Below are 20054 nucleotides of genomic sequence, written 5' to 3' on the forward strand. Positions count from 1 at the left end.
GGGGTTTCCATGTCTTGATGTCAGTGGAATATTCGAAATTTAACATCATATGAGAGTCATTCTGTATTGGTTAAATTTAATAAATGTTTACTAGTGATATCTAACATTTTATAAGATATTGAATGTCTTCAAAAGTATGTTGGAAATTATATTCCCTTGCTAAAATATTTTCTTCAGATCTGTCACTATTTACTAAAATTTGATAAACTTTAAAAAAATTTTGGTGTCTAATCCAGCATAAATAAGGAAATGACCACAGGGAACATAAAAGCCCTCTCCCTCTTCTTTTTTTAGGCAGAAGAGGTGATCACCGGCACATACATTTCACTCCCTTTTTGGCTAAAATTGACCATTTAGCATGTCAGTCTGCTATACACAAAAATAAAATCATTCTTAGAACAGGCCCTAACATTTTGATATCTGGGATAAGACTATTCTTATCTAACCTCTGAATTAGTTTTTTGGGAGCTTGTCAAATAGCTTTTTTTAGTTTTATTTTTTCACATAGTTTTCAAAAATTTGTATGTGCTTGTGTGTTTAAAGAAGATAATAAATAGTGCTGTATTATTCACTTTAGAGTTTAGGACAACAAATAATAATGTGTAGTTATTTTATTATTCTGTGAGTCACAGCTATGTTTTGAATCATCTGTCACTTTTCATTAAATACATACATTTTTCATTGTTAATTATTTTCATTGATTTTTTTGTTTCTTAGCTGGTTTAGTGTAGCAATGAAAGTAAAATTTTTTAGTTGATAATTCCAAAATACTTTAATTTCTACTAGACAAATGTTAAATTAAAACGCCTTTTATCACATTATAACAGTTTTAATGAACTTTGGAAATACTAATTAACAGTTTCACTTAATTTATCTTTCCATGTGTGGACACTGAAAACGCTGGGGTGCTTAGAGCATGTGATGCTTGCTGAGTTTGCCTGTCGCTTAGAAACAGTGCTCTTACACACGTGGTAAAGACGAGCCGCTGAGGTGTTTGATGCGTGGTCTCACCTTCGTGCACAGAGAGGCCTGTGGTCCTCTTTCAGGAATAGTTTCTTGAGCTGTGATCTGTTTTGTCTACAGATAAGATATTATTGATCCAGCCTCAGTAGTGTGTGCATTGTTTTTCCGGAAGTCTGCGTGAATTTGTGCTCATTCAGACTTTCTGTACACGCTCTCCTTTTGAAATATTCGTTTCTTATCTTCTGTCTATCCTGAATTAAAAAGCATCATCATTAAGTATGAATGGTACCTAATTTTAGAAAACGTTGATGGTTTTGATATTTTGGAACTAATATTTGACATGTTTCTGTCTTGAAAATGTGTTAACATGGTGTATCATTTTATATTTTTTAGTACTAAAAGAGAGGACCATTATGTGAGAATTTGTGCTGTCAAATTCCTGTGTTTATTAGATGGCTCAAATATGTCTCATAAGTTGTTTATGGAAGATCTTGCAATCAAGTTATTAGATAAAGTAAATATGCTTTATTTTACTTTAAATTATCTTTGGTTTTGTATATTAACAAGTCAAAATCCAACATTTGCTCTTTATGTTGATAGAATCAGTATTTTTAAATATTCTTTATCAAGAAAGAAACATGAGATTTATGGTCCATATTTTTAGTTAAATCTTGGTTAGTAATTGTCCAATTCAAATTTGGTTTTAGAGAATAATAATGTTTTCCCTGTACTATCTAAACTTCACTCTGTGTTTTCCCCAGTACTACTCAAAACCAGTTATGTTTAGAGTGATAGATCCATACATTGTTTTATGTAAGAAATGGAATAAAAAGGTGAAAATTTAGAAAGTGGCATAATGTGAAGAACTGATTTTTTTGAGTCTGCAAAATCATTTATAAATGAACATCACACTGTCTGCAGAATGGGCTAACATCTGGGGAGAAGACAGGAGGACGTAGAGTCAAACATAGTGCTCACTCTGCATTTGAAGCTGAGATAGATGGAGTGCTTGGGCTGCTTCCACCAACTGGCTTGTACTCTGGGATGTAACCGATGACCACAGAACCCACTTCAGTCGCTTGTACTGAAATTGCAGTCTTCATCATACGTTTGTTTTCTGAAGGTAGCAGATCAACCTTAGCCCTATAAAACCTAGGAAGTATTTGTTATGCAAAAATTCCCTCCTTTGCACTGTGGGAGTCAGGGGAGATGTGTCAGAGGAAATAGTGTTTTACTGGCTTCCTTAAGGATGAGTAGAATTTTAAGTAGCAGGATACTCCATCAGATAGGACACAAATAACGTATTATGATGTATACTGACGTATAAATATATGGGTGTTTAGAAGAAAAATAAAGCAGAATAAGGAGGAGGGGTAGCTGTTTAGATAGAGGGTCAGAGAGGACCTCCCCAGTAGGTGACACTGGGCTGAACTCTGGGTGAACCATCAGTATGGTGGCGGGCTACCAGGAGAGGATGGTGTTTAGATGCCAAATGAGGCAAGTGCTTCCTGCAGGTGTGGAGGAAAAGAAGGCTGCCAACTGGCCATTAGATTCAGCAAGAAGTCTGTCGTTACTCACCTCTGCAGAAGTGGAATGGTGAGAATGAGAACCTAAATAGAAGGAGCTGGGAAGAAGACTGTTGTTGAGGTAGTGGAGACAGTGAGTATAGGCACTCTTAAGGAGTTTGCTCTGAAAGAGAAGGAAAACATGGGATGGTGCCTGGAGGGGGCACGGGCCAGAAGCTTTTTAAAGGTGGGGGATAATTAGAGCTTGTTTATGTGCCGAAGGAAATTATCTAATAGAGAGGAGAAAATGTTAACTATGGAGAGGCCAGCAGTAGTCACACAGGCAAAATCCTTGAATAGCCACCTCAGATCCACTAGTATAGCTATTGAAAACAAGCTGAAAATAGCAAGTATTGGCGAAACTTGAACACATTAGGCTAAGTGAAAGAAGCCAGTCAGAAAGGACCACATATTGTAAGATCTCATTTATATGGAATGTCTGGAATAGGTCAATCTACAGAGACAGAAATAGATTAGTGGTTGCTGGGGGTTGGGGGTAAAAGAGATTGGCAAGCTAATGAGCACAGGGTGTCTTTTTGGGCTTATAAAAATGTTCTGGAATTATGTAATGGTATTAGTTGCATGACTCTGTAAGTATACCAAAACCCACTGAATTGGACAGTTTAAAATGGTGATTTTTATGGTACTTGAATTGTATTTTTTTTAAATCCCTGAATAGGCTAGATTGGTTCTAATGTCCATTAGAAGGATAAGCTTTATTTAACAGATGAGAAAGCAGACAGACAAGTTACATAGTAGAAACTTGCTTAGGCCAAGGATTTGTTTTTTGGTGTGGAAAATTTGAGCAGGGTAAGTAATAAATTAAAAAAGGGAATTTTAAAATAAAGAAAAATGAAAGAATAATCCTAGAGAAAGTGGAAAAGGATCATATCCAGAGCAGAGTGGGTAGGATAACAATAGTTAGGAGTGACCCCTCGTCTTCTGATATGGAGAAAAGAAGGAGGGAGGGAGGGTGGTGGTGAGTTTGTATAAAAGGAGGGCATGCCTGAAGTTCTTGCCTGAGACACTGTATTTTTTCTGAGCCAGGAAGCACGGTCATTTCTAGAGAGTAAAGAGGCAGAAATGTGGTTGGGGTTTGAAAACCGAGGTAAAGGTTAAATTTACAGCAATTATCTCAGTTAGAATTAATATATGGTAATGTTTAAACTTGATCTTTCCCACTCAAGTGCAGAAACCACAGAGGGTGGGAGTTACTCACTGGTGTGTCACCAGTGCCCATGTTAGATACTCAGCTTTGGATGTATGGATGAATACACAGTGAACCTAGAGGAAGTGAAGAGGTTGCTAATTGGGGAGATCTTAAAGGATTGCCTGGCACTGTGGAAGTTCTGCTTTGGAAAGAGATACTGTGAATGTGTAGGGCCACCAGTGCCTGGCTAAGGGTTTGTGGTGGCCTGGTCGCCTAGTGGGTGAGCAGCTACCTGAGCACTTGCCCTTTGTTTTCTTCTTTTCATTTTTCTTCCAGTTCTTTAGGCTTTATTGAGGTCCATGCGGGGAGTTTTTTTGTTTACTTTTTATTGAAAAGTTTCAAACATTTTATAAAAGTAGATTTAAAACTTGTCAATTCATGGCCCAGCCTCCACAGTTATCAACTAACGGACACTCTCATTGTCTATCCTTGACATTGCCCCCAACACACATTATTTTGAAGCATATCTCAGACATCGGTTTCACCTGTAACTATTTCAGTATGTCTCAAAAAGAATTCTTTTTAGCCATAAGTACAATACCATTTTCATACCTAAATCCATAATTCCTTAGTATTATCAAATACCCAATCAATGTTTAAATTTACCTGATAGTTTTACGTTTTTTTTGTAGTTTTTTTGTTTGAAATATGACTCAGATAAGGTCCATATACTGCAGTTGGTTGAGATCTCTCTAACGTCTCTTAATCTATAGATTCCCCTCCTCTTCTTTTGTTTTTTTTAACTTGAAACGTATATTTTGAAGAAAGCAGGTTGTTTTTATCTTATAAAGACTTCCACAGTCTGGATTTTGCTGTTTGAATTTTCACAGTGTCCTTTAATATGTTCCTCTGACCCCATATTTTCTGTAAGATGGTATTTAGATCTAGAGCCTTGATCAGATTTAGGTTTGATATGGGGGAGGGAATGGGGAAGAGTGTACATCCATTAGGAGGTATATAATATTTGGTTGTCTCCTTTTGTGGTGTTAATCATTGATGGATTGCCTAGCTCCATTAATTATTTAGGACTTGCAAAATGGTGATACTCTAATCCTATTATTGCTTTTTCATTTATCAGCTGAAATACTTCTGTATCCAAATATAAAATATTTAGATACCCTGAGGTGTATTTCCTATAGGAAAGGCAGGATAAATGCTTGATTTTTTCCTATTATTTGTCAGTATTCAAAATAATTCATTGGCTTCATAGTATCTTCTAAAAGTGATCAGTGAGGTTTTTTTTGTTTTTTATCTTTTATCTTAACATAATTAATGTGTTTCAATCCATTGTAGTTATCATTATTAATGCTCAAGTTGCCCCAATTTTGGCCAGGTGAAAGAGAAAATTTGAGACCATAATTTAGCTTTGGATGTATTAAATTTGAGTTGCTTTCAGGCATCCATGTTAAATTACCCACAGTTAGGAATATGGTATTCAGGAAGAAACAGAAGCCACCATACCCAGTGATGGTTGAAACTACAAATGTAGACAAGACTCTAGGAGGAGGCCAAGAATGGGAATTTAGGAATCACCAACATTTGAAGTATATTGGTAGGAAAAAGAACCAGAAAAAGGCCGTGGAAAAGAGAGGTCAGAGAAGTAGGGTAGAACCAAAATTAGATGTGAATAGAGAAGAAATGTCTGGTGTTGGTAGTTGCCTTAATTTGTTTCATTGAATAATCTTGTCTATAGAAAATTTGTCATACAGACCTCTGTTAATTGTCCAGGATTATAAATTTTAATCTCAGAATGCAAATTCAAACTCAGAGCCTATTTTCCACCACAGGCTGCCTCTCAGGTGGCCATTGGCAGGAGACTTCTCAGTGGTGTTGAAGAGAGCAAGTAGGAGGAAGTCAATGGAGAAGAAGCTGTTGGGAATTTCTGGGTGTTTTCAGAAGCGTGTTGGTGTAGGGCCTTGTTGAAGTAGGAAGAAAGATCATATGGTCCAAGTAGAACAAAGGGTTGGGTTAAAGCCTTGAGGGAAGTAGTAAAGATTTTTAATTCTCCTTGTGGAAATAGGAATGGGAAGAGACTTGAAAAAAGCAAAATGATTATCCAGCACAGTAATTCTTAAAGTGTCTTCTCTGGACCAGCAGCAGCATCAGCATCACCAGGAACTTGTTAGAAATGCAAATTCCTAGGCCCCATCTCCAGTCTACTGAGTCAGAAGCTCTGGGGTGGGGCCCAGCAATCTGTGTTTTAAGGAGCCCTCAAGGTGGTTCTGAAGCACTACCAGGTTTGAGAACCACTGCTCTAGCAGCAGCTAGGGCCCTGGCCCTAGCTGGAGCTAGAATACATATTTTTAATGAAGTCAGTTGGGACAGGCGATTTTTCTTTTCTTTAGCAGTGCCTGGCGGCTTGAAAGTAGGATCAGAGAATGTAAGACCCCTGGGTTGATTCAGAAGTAGGGAATTTGCAAATGGGTTTGAGGTCATAGTGAAAAGAATTGGATGTGCTCTTGAAGATACTGTAGAGATTATTCTTGGGGTCCAGGTTGGGTCAGGAGGCACATGAAACTAGAGAGAGTTGATAGACTAGTAGAGAAAAGAAAGATCTTTCTGAATAAAGAGCTCATTGAGTGAAATGAGTAAAAGGACAGATTTTGAGCTGAAAAGGGCATTTGAGCACTTGTGAGTGAGGACAGTGACTCGAGTGAGGCCCTGCTGTCAGGTTTCTTGGAGCGAGGACGCATCTCCTGAACTCATGTGTGATCTGCCCTAGCGATGATTCCATTTTTAGCTGCATTGAGGCTGAGCACTACATGAAACCCGAAACATGCCTATATCAAAAGAAAACTTCCCAAAAGAAATAATGATAATAGAGGAGGTTATGAGATTTTAATCATTGTTAGGTGTCATTAAAATCTATGTTAACTTGGCTGTCATAAAATTTTGTACACACTGAAATGCATAATATGGGATTATGGAAGAATAAAGATCTCAGAATTTACAAAATAGATGAGAGTTGTCTACATTAGATGAAAAAATGGTTTCAGAGGTGGTGGATAACTTTTCTGACTTTAAGATATTTGAAAATGTAAATACGCTTTTTAGTGCCATCTTAGCAGCTGAAGCCCAAGTAGTTATGTAACAGAAGTCATCCCGGCAGTTGGCTCAATTTAGACAGCACGACCATGACAAGCAGGGTTGAGCTCTGCTAATGGAGAAAGGCTTGGTGCTGTCATTTTCCTGTGTCTAGTGCTGGCATTGTACTGTGGTGCTCCTGTCTTAGGTGTTTATATCAAATTGCAGATACCGTTGTTCCATATTCACACAAGACAAAGGGCCATAAAATGAGCAGTGCCTATATTGGTGCATGGTAATACATGTCAAATACCTCAGTCTCTACTCACCCCCGTGACTCCCTGTCTCCCCCTTCACTGGCCACAAAGAGATAAAAGGATATTTCCAAATACTTTTTATACTGAATACAGTTGTATGGTTCCTTTTCTAGTTTTAAAAGCACATAAGTTAAACAAGAGCAACTGAACTCATTGTTTTAAAAGGAAACCAAAAAAACTGTAATAAGAAAGTGTCTGTCTTATCCTCTTTTTGCCTTGTGGAGGATAATGGGCTCCTATGCCCAGTTTAAACCTTTTAAATTTGAAGTTGTCATTGATTTTATTTTTATTAATCACAAGTTCAGTTGATAATTTAATATCAATCCCCCCACCTCTGCAGGATGAAGTGGTGTCCAAGTCCAGAACTCGATATTATGTGAATTCTCAACAACACAGAGTGAAAAACCGAATATGGCAGACTCTGCTTGTACTTTTCCCCAGATTTGATCAGGTATGACACATATTGTACATATATTTTAGCATAATGTTTTCATATGAATAAACTATTTAGTAGAAACTGTCATGTGCTATTTTAAAATTGAGAAAGTAATCTGCTTAAAATTTGTGCTTCGGTTCTTAAAATTGAAGTTAATTCAGAAGTTTTTTTAACAGAAAGAATACCAAGGCCATTAGCTATTGTAGAAATAAATTGGAAATTGGTTTACATGGCCCTATTGAATATTTTTTCTTCTATAAATGTAATATTTTAACTATTTAAAGTTTTATATGCCATTTGATTAGAAAATAGGTTAACTCCGAATTTCCCACAGCTGAGTTATTTTGCAGTGTTATTGTTTGGATTATCTGTGTACTCTAGAAACCAGGCAAATTGCATCATTTAGGATGGGATTGTCATTTCTCAGGGTTGATTTTCTTGCCCCTAATTTCATGAATAGTGTAGCCATACAAACCAGCTAAGCAAAGGCCGAGACCTCTCTCTGTTAAACCTCTCTGTCCAAAGTTACCTGTTCTCTTCCCTGAGGAGGCAAGAAGCAGGTGAGTGGCCTGGAGAGCCGATTTCTCTAATCATCTTTGCTTAATATTCCTGTTAAGAAAATGGATCATCATCATGAGAAAGTGATGGTATATCTCATGAATTTTTTTAAAGCATTTTTGAATGCAAAATTTCCCTCAGACTTTAGTTTCCTACTGTTGTCCTCACTCTTTTAAATGTTTGAGAGAATTTTTAAAACATATCAAAACTCTTTTTAAAAAATACCATTTTATGAAGCGTTATATCTGTGAGAGATAAATATTTCAATAACTCTAAGTATATCCAAATAAACTGGATAATTGTAAGAGGAAATAGCTAAAAGAGTTCCTTTTGGGGAGTAGTAGTAGTGGCTTTGTAACGGGGGCTGCTGATTTTCATCATAGGCCTTTTAAAATACTGTGTATATTATACTTCACTAAGCAGAAAAATGCATTATTTTTTTTTTTTTTAGGAATGGGAAGGCTCCCCAGAGAGATGGATAATGTTGGAGGGTGGGGGGAAGTGTCAGAGTGGGCAGGGTCTGTAACGAAGAAGAAAACTTAGCATATTTGTTATGGAACAGTCACTGCTAAGATGTTAAATTATTCTATCTTACAGTTTTATTTAACCTTCGTAACAGTCTTTCAAGGCAGGCCATAAATATTCCCATTTTACATAGGGGCACTGCAGTTCAGAGAGGAGGGTGACCTGCCTGTAAGGTAACACAGCTAGCGAAAGGTGGAGCTGGAATTCAAAACCAAGTCTGACTTAAATTCGTGCTCTACTTTACAACACTGTCTTGGGGGCTTAAAATGAGCTTTTCTGCTCCCCTTCTACCAATTAGCAGTTCTCTTAAAATAGATCTTTAAAATAAAGCAATATGCACAATAAATCTAATTTTTTATATGCTTATATGAGGAGATGTTTTTTACCTGCTGCTTGAGTATGCCCGGTTACCCAGATAAAAGTGTGATTTTGGAGAGAAGGGTGGGGCAAGGGAGGATGATTTTGGAGTTCAGGGTCTTGGCAAGAAGGACTGGGGAGGCTGTAGAGGCAGGATGAGCAGTCCCGGAAGAGAAGGCGAGGGCCCCCAGGCCTGCTCTCCTGGGTTTTGTTTACCTCCGCTGACTTTGGCATCTGTTGTCCTGGGTCCAAATTTTAAGCCCATGGCATCTTGGTAGGTCTTGATTTGAATCTGAATTCTGCCACTTACCAGATAAGTGGCTTTGAGGAAGTTAGTTAACTTTCTGAATCTTTTCCTTTCCCTCTAAAAATACAGAGAATAATAACCTTCCTCACAGAATTGATGTCCAAGTAAAATGTAAAGTACTCAGTAAAAGTACCTCGTCATTATCTTTCAGTCAACAGTTTTTAGGATTGTTGGTTGGAAAGTTATGGATGCAATAATTACTTACAATAAAATTTTAAGCTTTTTTTTTAATGGTGACTATATTTTTTTAATTAAAATTAATAACCGTTTGCATTAGAAACTACATCTTAATTGTTCCCACCACAAAAAAGAAATGATAATTATGTGCAGTGATAGAGGGGGTAGCTGATACTGTGGTGGTCATCATACTGCGATATATAAATGTGTCAAATTGACATGTTGTACACCTTAAATTTATACAATGTTATATGTCAATTATATCTTAATAAAAATAAATTTTAAACTAATAACCGTAACATAACAGTTTAATTTGTGAACTTTATTTTTCTCAGAATTTCTTGAATAGAATTATTGACAAGATTTTCCAGGCTGGTTTCATCAATAATCAAGCGTCCATAAAATATTTTATAGAATGGATTATTATATTGATTCTTCATAAATTCCCTCAGTTTCTTCCGAAGTTCTGGGATTGTTTTTCTTATGTAAGTAAAGAAGATTTTTTTAATATTTTTTTAAATTAAGAAAAGATTTTGGCTATGCTGGGAGATTTGTTTCACTAGAATAGTTGTTTTTTGACTGTCAATTGCCCTCTCCACAATGTATTGACATCCTAAGTTGTGTTTTGCAAGATTTGAATTAATTTAGGAGACAGAAATCCCTGGCATTTATCTTGAGTATATCAAAGTTTTTATTTGAGAGCTCTTCTATTCCAACAAAATAAAGGTGGAAAAGGCTTTTGTTATTAAGAAGTAAGAGAAATAGGTGCCTTCTATATTCTTATTTACCAGGCGATATCTTTGTTTGATCTTAGAAATAAGAATGAGGAATTAAATGCATTCCTCACATGTTAAAGAATTTTTTAGTGGGGACATTTCAAACATAACCAAAGTAGAGAGACTAGAAGGGAACCCTTATTACCCAGCTGAAAACAAATATCAATTCATTTCTGTTCTTATTTCCTCTGTACCCTCGTGCATACCCCTCACTGCCCCTCCCCAACCTTTTTTACATCTTAAAAATAATTTTTAAGGAATTGATACTGAGATTAGTGGTAGAGTTTACAGTTGCAGGCTTCTTGACAAATGACAGATTGTTTGTAAACATCAGCTCTGTTGGTTCCCAAATTCTCCCTTCCCTTTCTTAATGAATGACCTTGCCGTCTACCTTGTGTGAAATGAGGATGCCTTCCTCAAAGTATCTTTCTGTTTCTTCCTTTCTATTTCAGGGGAAGAAATATCTGTTCTCTTTTTCACATCTATTCCTGTGTCCTTGTTTGTATTTCCTTCTGGGACTTGACTCTGAATTCTTCAGTCTTATTCTCTTCACTTTTCCTCCATCTGGCCATCGTCCTAGTGTCATCTTTACTGTTAAACTTTGAGCATGAGTGATCCTTGCCTTCCTCTCTTGTTCTATTAAACCGCTGTGGCCCACCGCATTTTCAGAAATCACACATTGAGGACTCCATCTGCAGCTACAGACAGCCTGTCTTCGTTTTCCTTGTCTTCGTCTTCCTTCTCCTTCACAGTGGTTGTTGCTCTCTACAGCTGTTAGTATGCTGCCGTGTACGTCATAGCTCCCTTCCTCTTAAGCCGATTACATCTCTGTTTCTTTCTTGTCTTTCCTTTCTTTCTCCCAACCCTTATGCTTGGTTTTGTCTTAAGAATCCTTATTTAACCCTTCTGCTTCTCTTTCTATGCCTCTTTGCTTTGTAAACCCTGTTTCTGCTGGTTCACTGCCTCTCCGGCCACCTCCTAGGTATGCTCACATGATCACTTCAAATTTCATCCTGTATAAAACTAAGTCGATGGTAGTACCTGTCCCTAAAATTGGCTCCCCTTTCTGTTGTCCTTCATTCTCCAGTCTCCTAGCTGGAAACCTGGCCGTCACAATAAGCGGTAGCAATGTCATCCTCACAATCATCCTGAAAGATAGGTTGGAGTTCTTGCACTTTACTTCTGAAGAAACTGAAGTTCAGAGAGCTTAGGGAACTCATCACACGACTAAGAAATGACAAAGCTTTAATTCAGATGTCTGTTTAATTTCAAAAGCCACTTTCTTTTTCTCACTATTCCAAGGTTCCTCTTCTGCCTCTTCGTTCTCCTCTTCATGTCCATGTAATTAAGAAAAAATTCCGTCATTTTTCCTTGAATTGCTTCTCAGATCTGTGGCTCCATTAGCCTGGTTCATTTTGTCTGCTCTCTCGTGGGTCAGCACTGCCTGAGAAGTTCTCACAGAAGACAGGTTGGCTCTGGTGTCTTCGGAGACTTCCTGACTCAAGTATCCTCTGGAATGCTGGCAGGTCTGTTAAGGTTTTCTACTTAGCTCAGTCTCTCACTTTTCATAAAGAGCTTTCAGATTTGGTATATTCTCTTCAAATCTTTTCCTGTGGACACCAATCAGGGTTTTTTATTGTAATCAAATAAAATAACTTTTGCCGGTTGAGTGAAAAAGGGACTTAAAACAGGCAGTGGAGAGGAGGGAGTTCGCTAGCTTACAGAATGCCCAGAAAACCACAGAATCCCGCTTGGAAAAGAGGCAGGAACAAGGGGGGCTCCACGGTTTCCAGAACCGCAGCCAGAGGCCTGGTCCACTGGGGCCCTTGCTTCACTCCACTGGACGTGTGGGGCCGTCGCAGCAGCGCTGTAGCTGGAGGCGGCTGTCCGCCAGCTGCTTCTGCCACCTGCGTGGTGATGCGCTCCACCTCTGTGGGATACGAGTTCTCAACCCAGGTCAGGTGCCTTCTCTTTAGCTGCAAGGAGGCGGGGAAAATGAATATCTGACATTTTCAGCTTCCCACAAGACCTGTGAGGTGGGAGCATTCCCTAAACTTGGAAGAGGATTCAGGATAGATATCCAAAAAAAGGCAAATATCCACTACACTCTTTTTTTCCTTTATTGGAAACAGATGACCTTAACTTTTACTTTTTAGAGAAAATAAAAGGAATACCTTTATCTTCTCACCAGCGGTCGTACAAATCTACTTACCTCCCTATCCATCCCAGACTTCTTCCTTCCTTTTACCGTAAAGGACCTGAATCTTCTGTTCAAGATAATTCTTCTGTGTGCCCTTGGGTTCCTCCTTTCTGCCTTCCTAGGCACCTTTTGCTATCAGTCTTTCTCCTATACTCAATCTCTTCTTCTTAACCAAATGGTTTCCATTGGCTTTTAAATGTGCTCAAGTCTCATCGTTTATGGATGTTTATACTGAACTTCTCATCCCTCTCCTATAATCACCCTATCTCACTACTTTGTCATAGTCAGACTTCCTGAAAGAGGCGTCTGTGTTCCATTGTTCCATTTTTTTTCCACATCCTCCCCGCCCACCCTTCAATTCAGTAGACCAGCTCCAGCTCAGTCACTTCTCAGAAGACACTATTTCCAGAGTCAGTTGTCAGCCTCCTCTTCTTCTCCCAGCTCCATCCATGCTGCTGACGACGACTTAGTTCTTGGTTCAGTGACACGCTTTCCTGGTCTTCCTGCCCCTCTGTTCCCTCTTGTCTGTGTCCTTTCCAGGCTTTTCCCTCTCTACCCAGCTTTCTTTTCTTGAGAAGCATGTCAGTGCTTCCCAAGGCTAGGACTTTTTTCCTTAATTTCTCCTTGTTTTATAGTCAGTTTTGTCCTAAGTCATGTATTCACTTGTTGTCTGATGTGAATGACTCAGTAATTTATGTTTGTATTCCAGACATCTTCTCCTAAGTGCTAAATCAGGGGTTGGTAAACTACAGCCAAATTCAGCCTGGCAAAGTTTTACTGGGACACGGCCACGCCCATTTATCTACGTATTGTCTGTCTATGGGTGCGTGCTGAAATGACAGAGTTGAGCAGCAGAGACTATGTGGCAGCAGACGTATTATTATTTATTATTTGGTCCTTTACAGAGTTTGCTAACCGCCACTCTAGATATTCTCCTTGAATGTTTGTAAATCATCTAAAACTTGGATGTCTAACACCAAGTGCCTTATCTTTTCCCCAGACTTGATCTCCTTCCTATTGTGGACAGCACCGCCATCTATACAGTTGCACACACCAGAAATCTTAACACTTTTCGTGTTCCATGTCTGATTCGTGACCAGATCCTGTTGATCTTACCTCCTAACTATTTCTCAGTTATCTGCCTTCTATCCCTACTGTTATATCTTGGTCCAAGCTACTGTCAGCCATTGCAGTGCTTCCCTTACTGAGCCACCTACATTGTTCCTTGCCTCCCTTTCAGTCTCTTCCCCACACTGAAGCCAGAGCAGGTCTTTCAAAATAAAAAATTTGATCAGGTTATCCACTTGCTTGAAACGTTGCTGTCAGAATGAAGACCAGAAGTCTTCAGAGTGGCCTGCAGGTCTCATGTGATCTTATGCCTTCTTCCCTCTCCAGTCCCTGTGTACCACATTCCCACTTCTGCACTTTAGTCATACTGATTGTCTCAGTTTTCTAATGCTAGAACACTCCAGAGCCCAGTGATGTGAACTACGTTTTATTAGTTTTCATGATTCTGGGTTGACTGGGCCTGGCTGGGCAGTTCATGTGGGTCCACTGGGGGTGGGACTTCAAATGGCTTCTTCACTCACATTCGTCACTCAGCTGCAGCAGTGGGAACAGCTGTGGTGGCCGGGCATTGTTCTCTCTGCATGTCTCCAGCAGGGTAGCTGGATGTCTTTCCTTGGTGGCTCAGGGTTCCAAGAGTGAGCATTCCAGGAGGATACGTCTCCATGTGTATGTGCTTACCCAGCCTCTTTTACCTACTGGCCAAAGTAGATGGCACGACCAAGCCTCCCAGTGTGGGAGGGGCCTGCATTAGGGCCTGGATCCCGGGAAGCTTGGTTTGTTGGGTACCACTGGTGTGACTGCATACCACCTGACCTTTTCTGACCTTTTGTGCTCATCACAAGTCCTTTTGCTCTCAGGCTATTGCACAAGCCGTGCCCTCCACCTGAAATGGTCTTCTTTCTCCTCTTCATCTACGTAACTGCTTCTCTTTCTTCAGATCTCAGTTCACTTGTCATTTGTGTCATTTCTTAAAGGAAGTTACCTCCCTGAGTAGTTTGGATCCCCTTATGGATTTTCATAGCACATAAATAGTACTTGTTATAATTGGAATTTTAATTTATTGTCTGATTTGATTATGTCTTTGCTCCCCACTAGACTCTAAGCTCCATGAAGGCAGGACCTTATCTGTTTCTATTAGCCCTGTTTCCAGCCCAGTACCTGGCAAATAGGAGACTCAGCAACTACTGGTTATATAAGGAACTAATCATCTGATTTGCCTTTTGGAGCAGTTACTGAACTGTAGTGTCTGTTGTCTCTTTCCATTCTATCTAGCACCCATCAGTTTATTATCACAAAAATAACGTGTTATTCCAAATCACTATTAGTAGGAAGGTTTCTAAATTCCAGTTTAACACTCTTACATGGCTAGTCATGGCTTTTTAAAGTGGTCCACACGGTCCCACTGAAATTTTGAGCCTTGTCTCTGCCACTCCCCTGCCATGCCGGTCTCTTCATGTCTTACTGCCTTTGCCTCTGTGTCTTTGTTTGTCTTACTCATTTTTCCCCTGTGCTCTCCCCTTCTCTACTCCAGTCATCTCCATCCTAGAGCCCTCACCTTTTTTGGAGCGGGTGTGCCCTTGGCTCTGCCACTTGCTTTACAATTAACTTAGTACTTTGTAAGTGTCTGCTGACTGTAGTGCATGTTGGCATTTGGCTCTAGGAAATTTCCTTTCCTTTCTTTGCTTTTAATCCCATATCCCCACCCAGGCCATGTCTACTTCACATTCTGGGCCCCACAGTGTCCAGCACTGTGCCTTGCACGTACCCAGGCTCACAGTAAGCCCTGAGTGACTGTTTTATCTGATTTTTTTTCAGGGTGAAGAAAACCTTAAAACTAGCATTTGTACATTTTTATCAGTTTTGTCTCATTTGGACATTATTACTCAAAATATTCCAGAAAAGGTGAGTTTAGATCGTCTGTAAGAAGAGTTTAGGGGCCGGCCTGGTTGCACAGTGGTTAAGTTCACGCATTCTGCTTCTCGGCGGCCCGGGGTTCACCGGTTCGGATCCTGGGTGCGGACATGGCCCTGCTCGGCAAAAGCCATGCTGTGGTAGGCATCCCGTGTATAAAGTGGAGGAAGATGGGCATGGATGTTAGCTCAGGGCCAGTCTTCCTCGGCAAAAAGAGGAAGATTGGCAGTGGTTAGCTCAGGGCTAATCTTCTTCAAAAACAAAAAAAAAGAAGAGTTTGAACTTGACTGTCAAGATAGAATTTTAGATATTTGTACTAATTTTTTTAAGATGTAGAGTACCCCTTGTATTTTTTTACATTTTCTTCCACTGCCCCCGCAATGTGCACACCTACTCAGACACAAGTACACTGTAGGATATTACCCACTTGCACATGGACACACTGGGGTGTGGCTGAGTACGTGCTGAATCTGTAGACTAATTAATGAGCAATGTTTAGTGATATGATTCTTGATTTTATACAAGCATTTCCATAAGATTATTTAAATAGGACTTCCCTGATTGCATTTAACTCTTCCTTGACTGCCATAGTTATTCAACAAATGCTCGTGCGAAGAAACTTATGGTTGAAGTATTAAAAGCTATGGGTGATTGAAGGTTGATATGAAATGACTGTCATCATCTGGACTGTGAAGGGCAGTTCTTTCTCAGGTTTAGAGAAATTTCGCTGGTGGTTTACCACACAGATAAGTAGAGATCTTAGCTAATTCTGGTTACTCACTATGGCAACTGTGAAGCATTTAGGAAAACCTGTCAGTAAGATTTAGAGCAAGCTTCTGTCTTATTGAATCTGCAGAGAAGAACGTACTGATATGTTGTAAACTCTAGGAGAAGACCTAATATAGGAAATAAGAAGTGTTGTTTAGTGTTGAGAGTGAAATAAAAATATAGGAGGAAAAAAGTTTTCCTAGAAATTTTCTGTGTTTTTGTCTTTAAATAGTGGTAACAATCAAATTTGGTAGTTAACCTATTGCATCAGTCCTTAGATAGACCTTTCTCCCCACCACATTTAACCTCTAAAATCACGACAGTATCTTAAAATTGATGGTGCCTTCCAGTGTCTGTCAGCCAGATGGCAGTGTGTTAGTTAAAGTTATGTGAAAACTTGTGCTAACACCCTCTGGTAAGATCAAGAAAGCTCTAGCATCAGATAACAGCAAATGTTATCTTTCTATTTTAAATGTGTGCAGGCAAGAGATTTGCCTACAATCTCTCCACAAAGGTAAGATAGACAGGAAACTGTACCATTGCAAAGTGGACGAAACGGCTCAACAGTTTAGACAAATTTTGAAAATGAATTCGTCTTAGAAGATGTTCTTGTTAGAGCTGGTATAAATAACATGTTTTTTTCATTAAGCCTGTATTGTACTTGCTGTTTATTACACAATTTAGGTTTGTTTTTTATTTTCAAAACATCCAGATAAAGGAATGCTGATTAGTGGGATAGAATAATCTCAATTTCAGCATCTTCTGGGGGAAAAAAATGTAAACTGAGTTACCTAAGTAAAGACCAAACTGGTTTACTTTGTTACTCTCTTCATTTCCAATTTGTAAACTCCATTGTTACTTGATAAATGTGTTTTTGTTCAGAGACTTCTTGGAAACAGTCCTTTAAGACTTCTCTTTCTCATCAAAGTGTGTTATAGTAGTCACCCCTCTTCCCTACCTTGGGAGACATGTTCCGAGACCTCCCATGGATCCCTGAAACCGGGATCATACCAAACCCTGTATGTATTATGTTTTTTTCCTATACATACATACTCATGACAAAGTTTAATTTATAAATTAGGCACAGTAAGAGATTAACAACAACTAATAATAAAATAGAACAATTATAACAAAAGTTACCATAAATCTTAGCAACGTCAGCATACAATTTTTTTTCTTTCCTTATTAAGCTGAGAATTTTCACATTTTCACTTAAAGGAAGCACTTTGTGGCTTCTCTTTGGCATATCCAAATTGCCAGCGTCACTATTCTTACACTTTGGCGTCGTTATTAGGTGAAATAAGAGTGGCTTGAACACAAGCACTGCGATACCACGACAGTCGATCTGATCACTGAGACAGCGACGAAGTGACTCATGGGCGGGGAGCATATACTGCGGGATCTGCTGGACAAAGGGATGATTCACGTCCTGGGCAGGACACAGCAAGATTTTATCATGCTATTCAGAATGGTGTGCAATTTAAAACTTAGGAATTGTTTATTTCTGGAATTTTCCATTTAATATTTTTGGACTGTGGGAAGTGAAACGCCGGATTAAGCGAGGATTACTGTGCTTTGGTACTTAACCTGTATATGAGATGTGTTAAATAGATAAGATTCAAAACTGTCAAACAGGACAGAGGTGAGAGCACTAAATGTTCTATGGAAATTAAAAGGAAACGGGGAAAAATCCCTTTCTGAACTGTGCTCAGTCATGTATTGCCCTGTCAGCTTGTGAGTGTATACAAACCTTGTCAGCAAATACAGTGCAGTAGTATTCCTATTATTCAGCAGCAGAACTTGTTACACTGATGTAAGTGTCAGCGTTGTTCAAGAACTAACAGGTGCTGTACCCCAATCTTGGCCAGGCAGATGATCACAGGTAATACCACAGATTTCATGTACAATTCACAGAAGAATTGTATTTCTTGTTGAAAATTATAATGGATTTTTTTTTTCACTTACAAGTACTATATACCTAGCTCCCAGATCTCTAATATCATTCTCTAATGCAAAGAACCAGGGCTCTGTGGAGAAATGGATCATTCTAGGACTGGGGCAGAAAATATACAAGCTAAGTCTGGAGCATCTTGTAATATCAGAAAGTAAGGAAATGCTCTACACACACACACACTCTGATGTGGGATGGGTATGCAAAGGGACACAAGCGCCAACTGAAAGAGCTCCCAATGGCTAAAGCTGAAACAATTTGAGCAACGAAATAAATAAAGTAATAGTGAATTGCAACCCAAAGTATAAAATAAATATCCATGTGTCCATAATGATATAAACACATGATTGAATAAATAAATGGGAGAGATGACAAATCTCCTGGGAAGAATTGCAAATGATTTGTATAGATACTCCACCCTCAAGGAGAGGGAGCATAACCCCTCACTCCTTAAGTGTGGGACATCCTTCCAAAGAGTAGAGTTTCGAAAGGGGGAAAGAGTAACTTTACAGTGGGGAAAGTGGTGATAGCGATGTCATATTGATACTATGTACCCTTGACCTGATGTGATGGAAATGACTCTTTACTTCTGCAGTCTCCTCCCAGAACACCACAACCCCAGTCTAATCATGAGAAAAACATCACCCGAATCCCAGCTGAGGGACATTCTACAAAATACCTGACCACTGCTCCTCAAAGCTGTCCAGGTCATCAAACACAAAGTTTGAGAAACTGTCCCAGCCCAGAGGAGGCTAGGGGGACCGACACCTAAATGTAACGTGGTATCCTGAGTGGGATCCCAGAACAGGAAAAGGGCGTTAGCAGAAACTAAGGACATCTAAATAAAGCATGCACTAAGGATTAAGGCTGTAGAGGTGTGGTGAGAAATTCAAAGGGGAAGCTTGGGCCCTGTAGCCCAGGGCAGGGCATTGGACTTTATTCCTTCAGTTTTCCCGTTATATAAAGTGGACATAACACTGCCTACTTCAAAAGATTATTGTAAGGATTAAATAACACCGAAGTATCAGGTACTCATGGAATGTTAGTTTCTCTCCTCTCTGAATCATCTTTGGTCCTTCTTTATACCTGTCAGAGTTTGGGATCAAGGCTTCCATTTCATTCATTCAAAATATTTTTTAGTGCTTACTGTTACTAAGCATTACACTAGGCTATGGAGATACAGGGGAAAGCAAGACACAGATCTGTCTAGAGGAGCGTGCTGACAAACGTGATGTGTGCTCTGGTGGGGGAAGTGCAGAGGTTGTGGGAGCACCTAGCAGAGACCTCTCAGTCTTGGGTCTGCAGGGAAGACTTCCAGTTCAGTACAAAGACCTACACAATGGGGAAGAGTTAGCAGGCTGAGTGGAAGGATGCTTGGCACCATCACGGATGCAGAAGACATTAGTTTGGTTGGAGGTGGAGAACAGAGTGTGAGTCTGGAGCGAGAGCGGGGTCCATCTCATGACGGGTCTTTGTAAAGCATGTCAAGGAGGTTCGCACAGTGCTTGGGAGAATGAGCCTTAGAGCCAAACAGACCTGGGTTCAAATCTTGGCTTTACCTCTTACTTCGTGCATAAACTTGGTCAAGTGATTTAATATTTTTAAAACTCCACTTTTCCACGCTCAACGATGGTGTGTGACATACAGTAAGTGCTCAGTGTATGAGGAATTTGGACTTTATCCAAGGGGCATTGGGATGATGCTGTGGAACTTTAAGCGGAAACGTGACACAATCAGATCTGTGTATTGTGAATGCAGTGTGTAGAACTGGTCATCTAGGAGCAAAACTGGAAATGGGTAGACCAGTTAGGAACCTGTTGTGGTGATTTGCGAGTGCTTTCATGGTGACCTGCCCTGTGCGGTGGCAGGGAGATATGACAGGTACGCGGTAGAGAGAAACACCAGGACTTGGTGATGGATTAGATGGGACAGATGCAAAAC

General features: G+C 39.5%; 1 protein-coding gene across 7 annotated transcripts in view; it reads left to right on the forward strand.

Moving 5' to 3' along the window:
* TARBP1 (TAR (HIV-1) RNA binding protein 1) overlaps positions 1–20054 on the forward strand; it is an 84484-nt gene that overhangs the window by 47865 nt on the left and 16565 nt on the right. For 6 of the 7 annotated variants that reach the window (XR_011437797.1, XR_011437795.1, XR_011437796.1 and 3 more), the window contains 4 exons: positions 1357–1477; positions 7420–7530; positions 9775–9924; positions 15299–15385. Coding sequence is in view for 4 of the 7 variants with exons in the window: in XM_023647324.1 (XP_023503092.1) it covers positions 1357–1477; positions 7420–7530; positions 9775–9924; positions 15299–15385 (469 nt within the window). In the remaining 3 variants the exon portion in view is untranslated. The remainder of the gene's footprint in view (positions 1–1356; positions 1478–7419; positions 7531–9774; positions 9925–15298; positions 15386–20054) is intronic. The other variant, XM_023647327.1, reaches the window with a different exon arrangement.

The sequence above is a fragment of the Equus caballus genome, chromosome 1 (assembly GCF_041296265.1).
Source record: "Equus caballus isolate H_3958 breed thoroughbred chromosome 1, TB-T2T, whole genome shotgun sequence".
In the NCBI taxonomy this organism is placed as follows: Eukaryota; Metazoa; Chordata; class Mammalia; order Perissodactyla; family Equidae; genus Equus; species Equus caballus.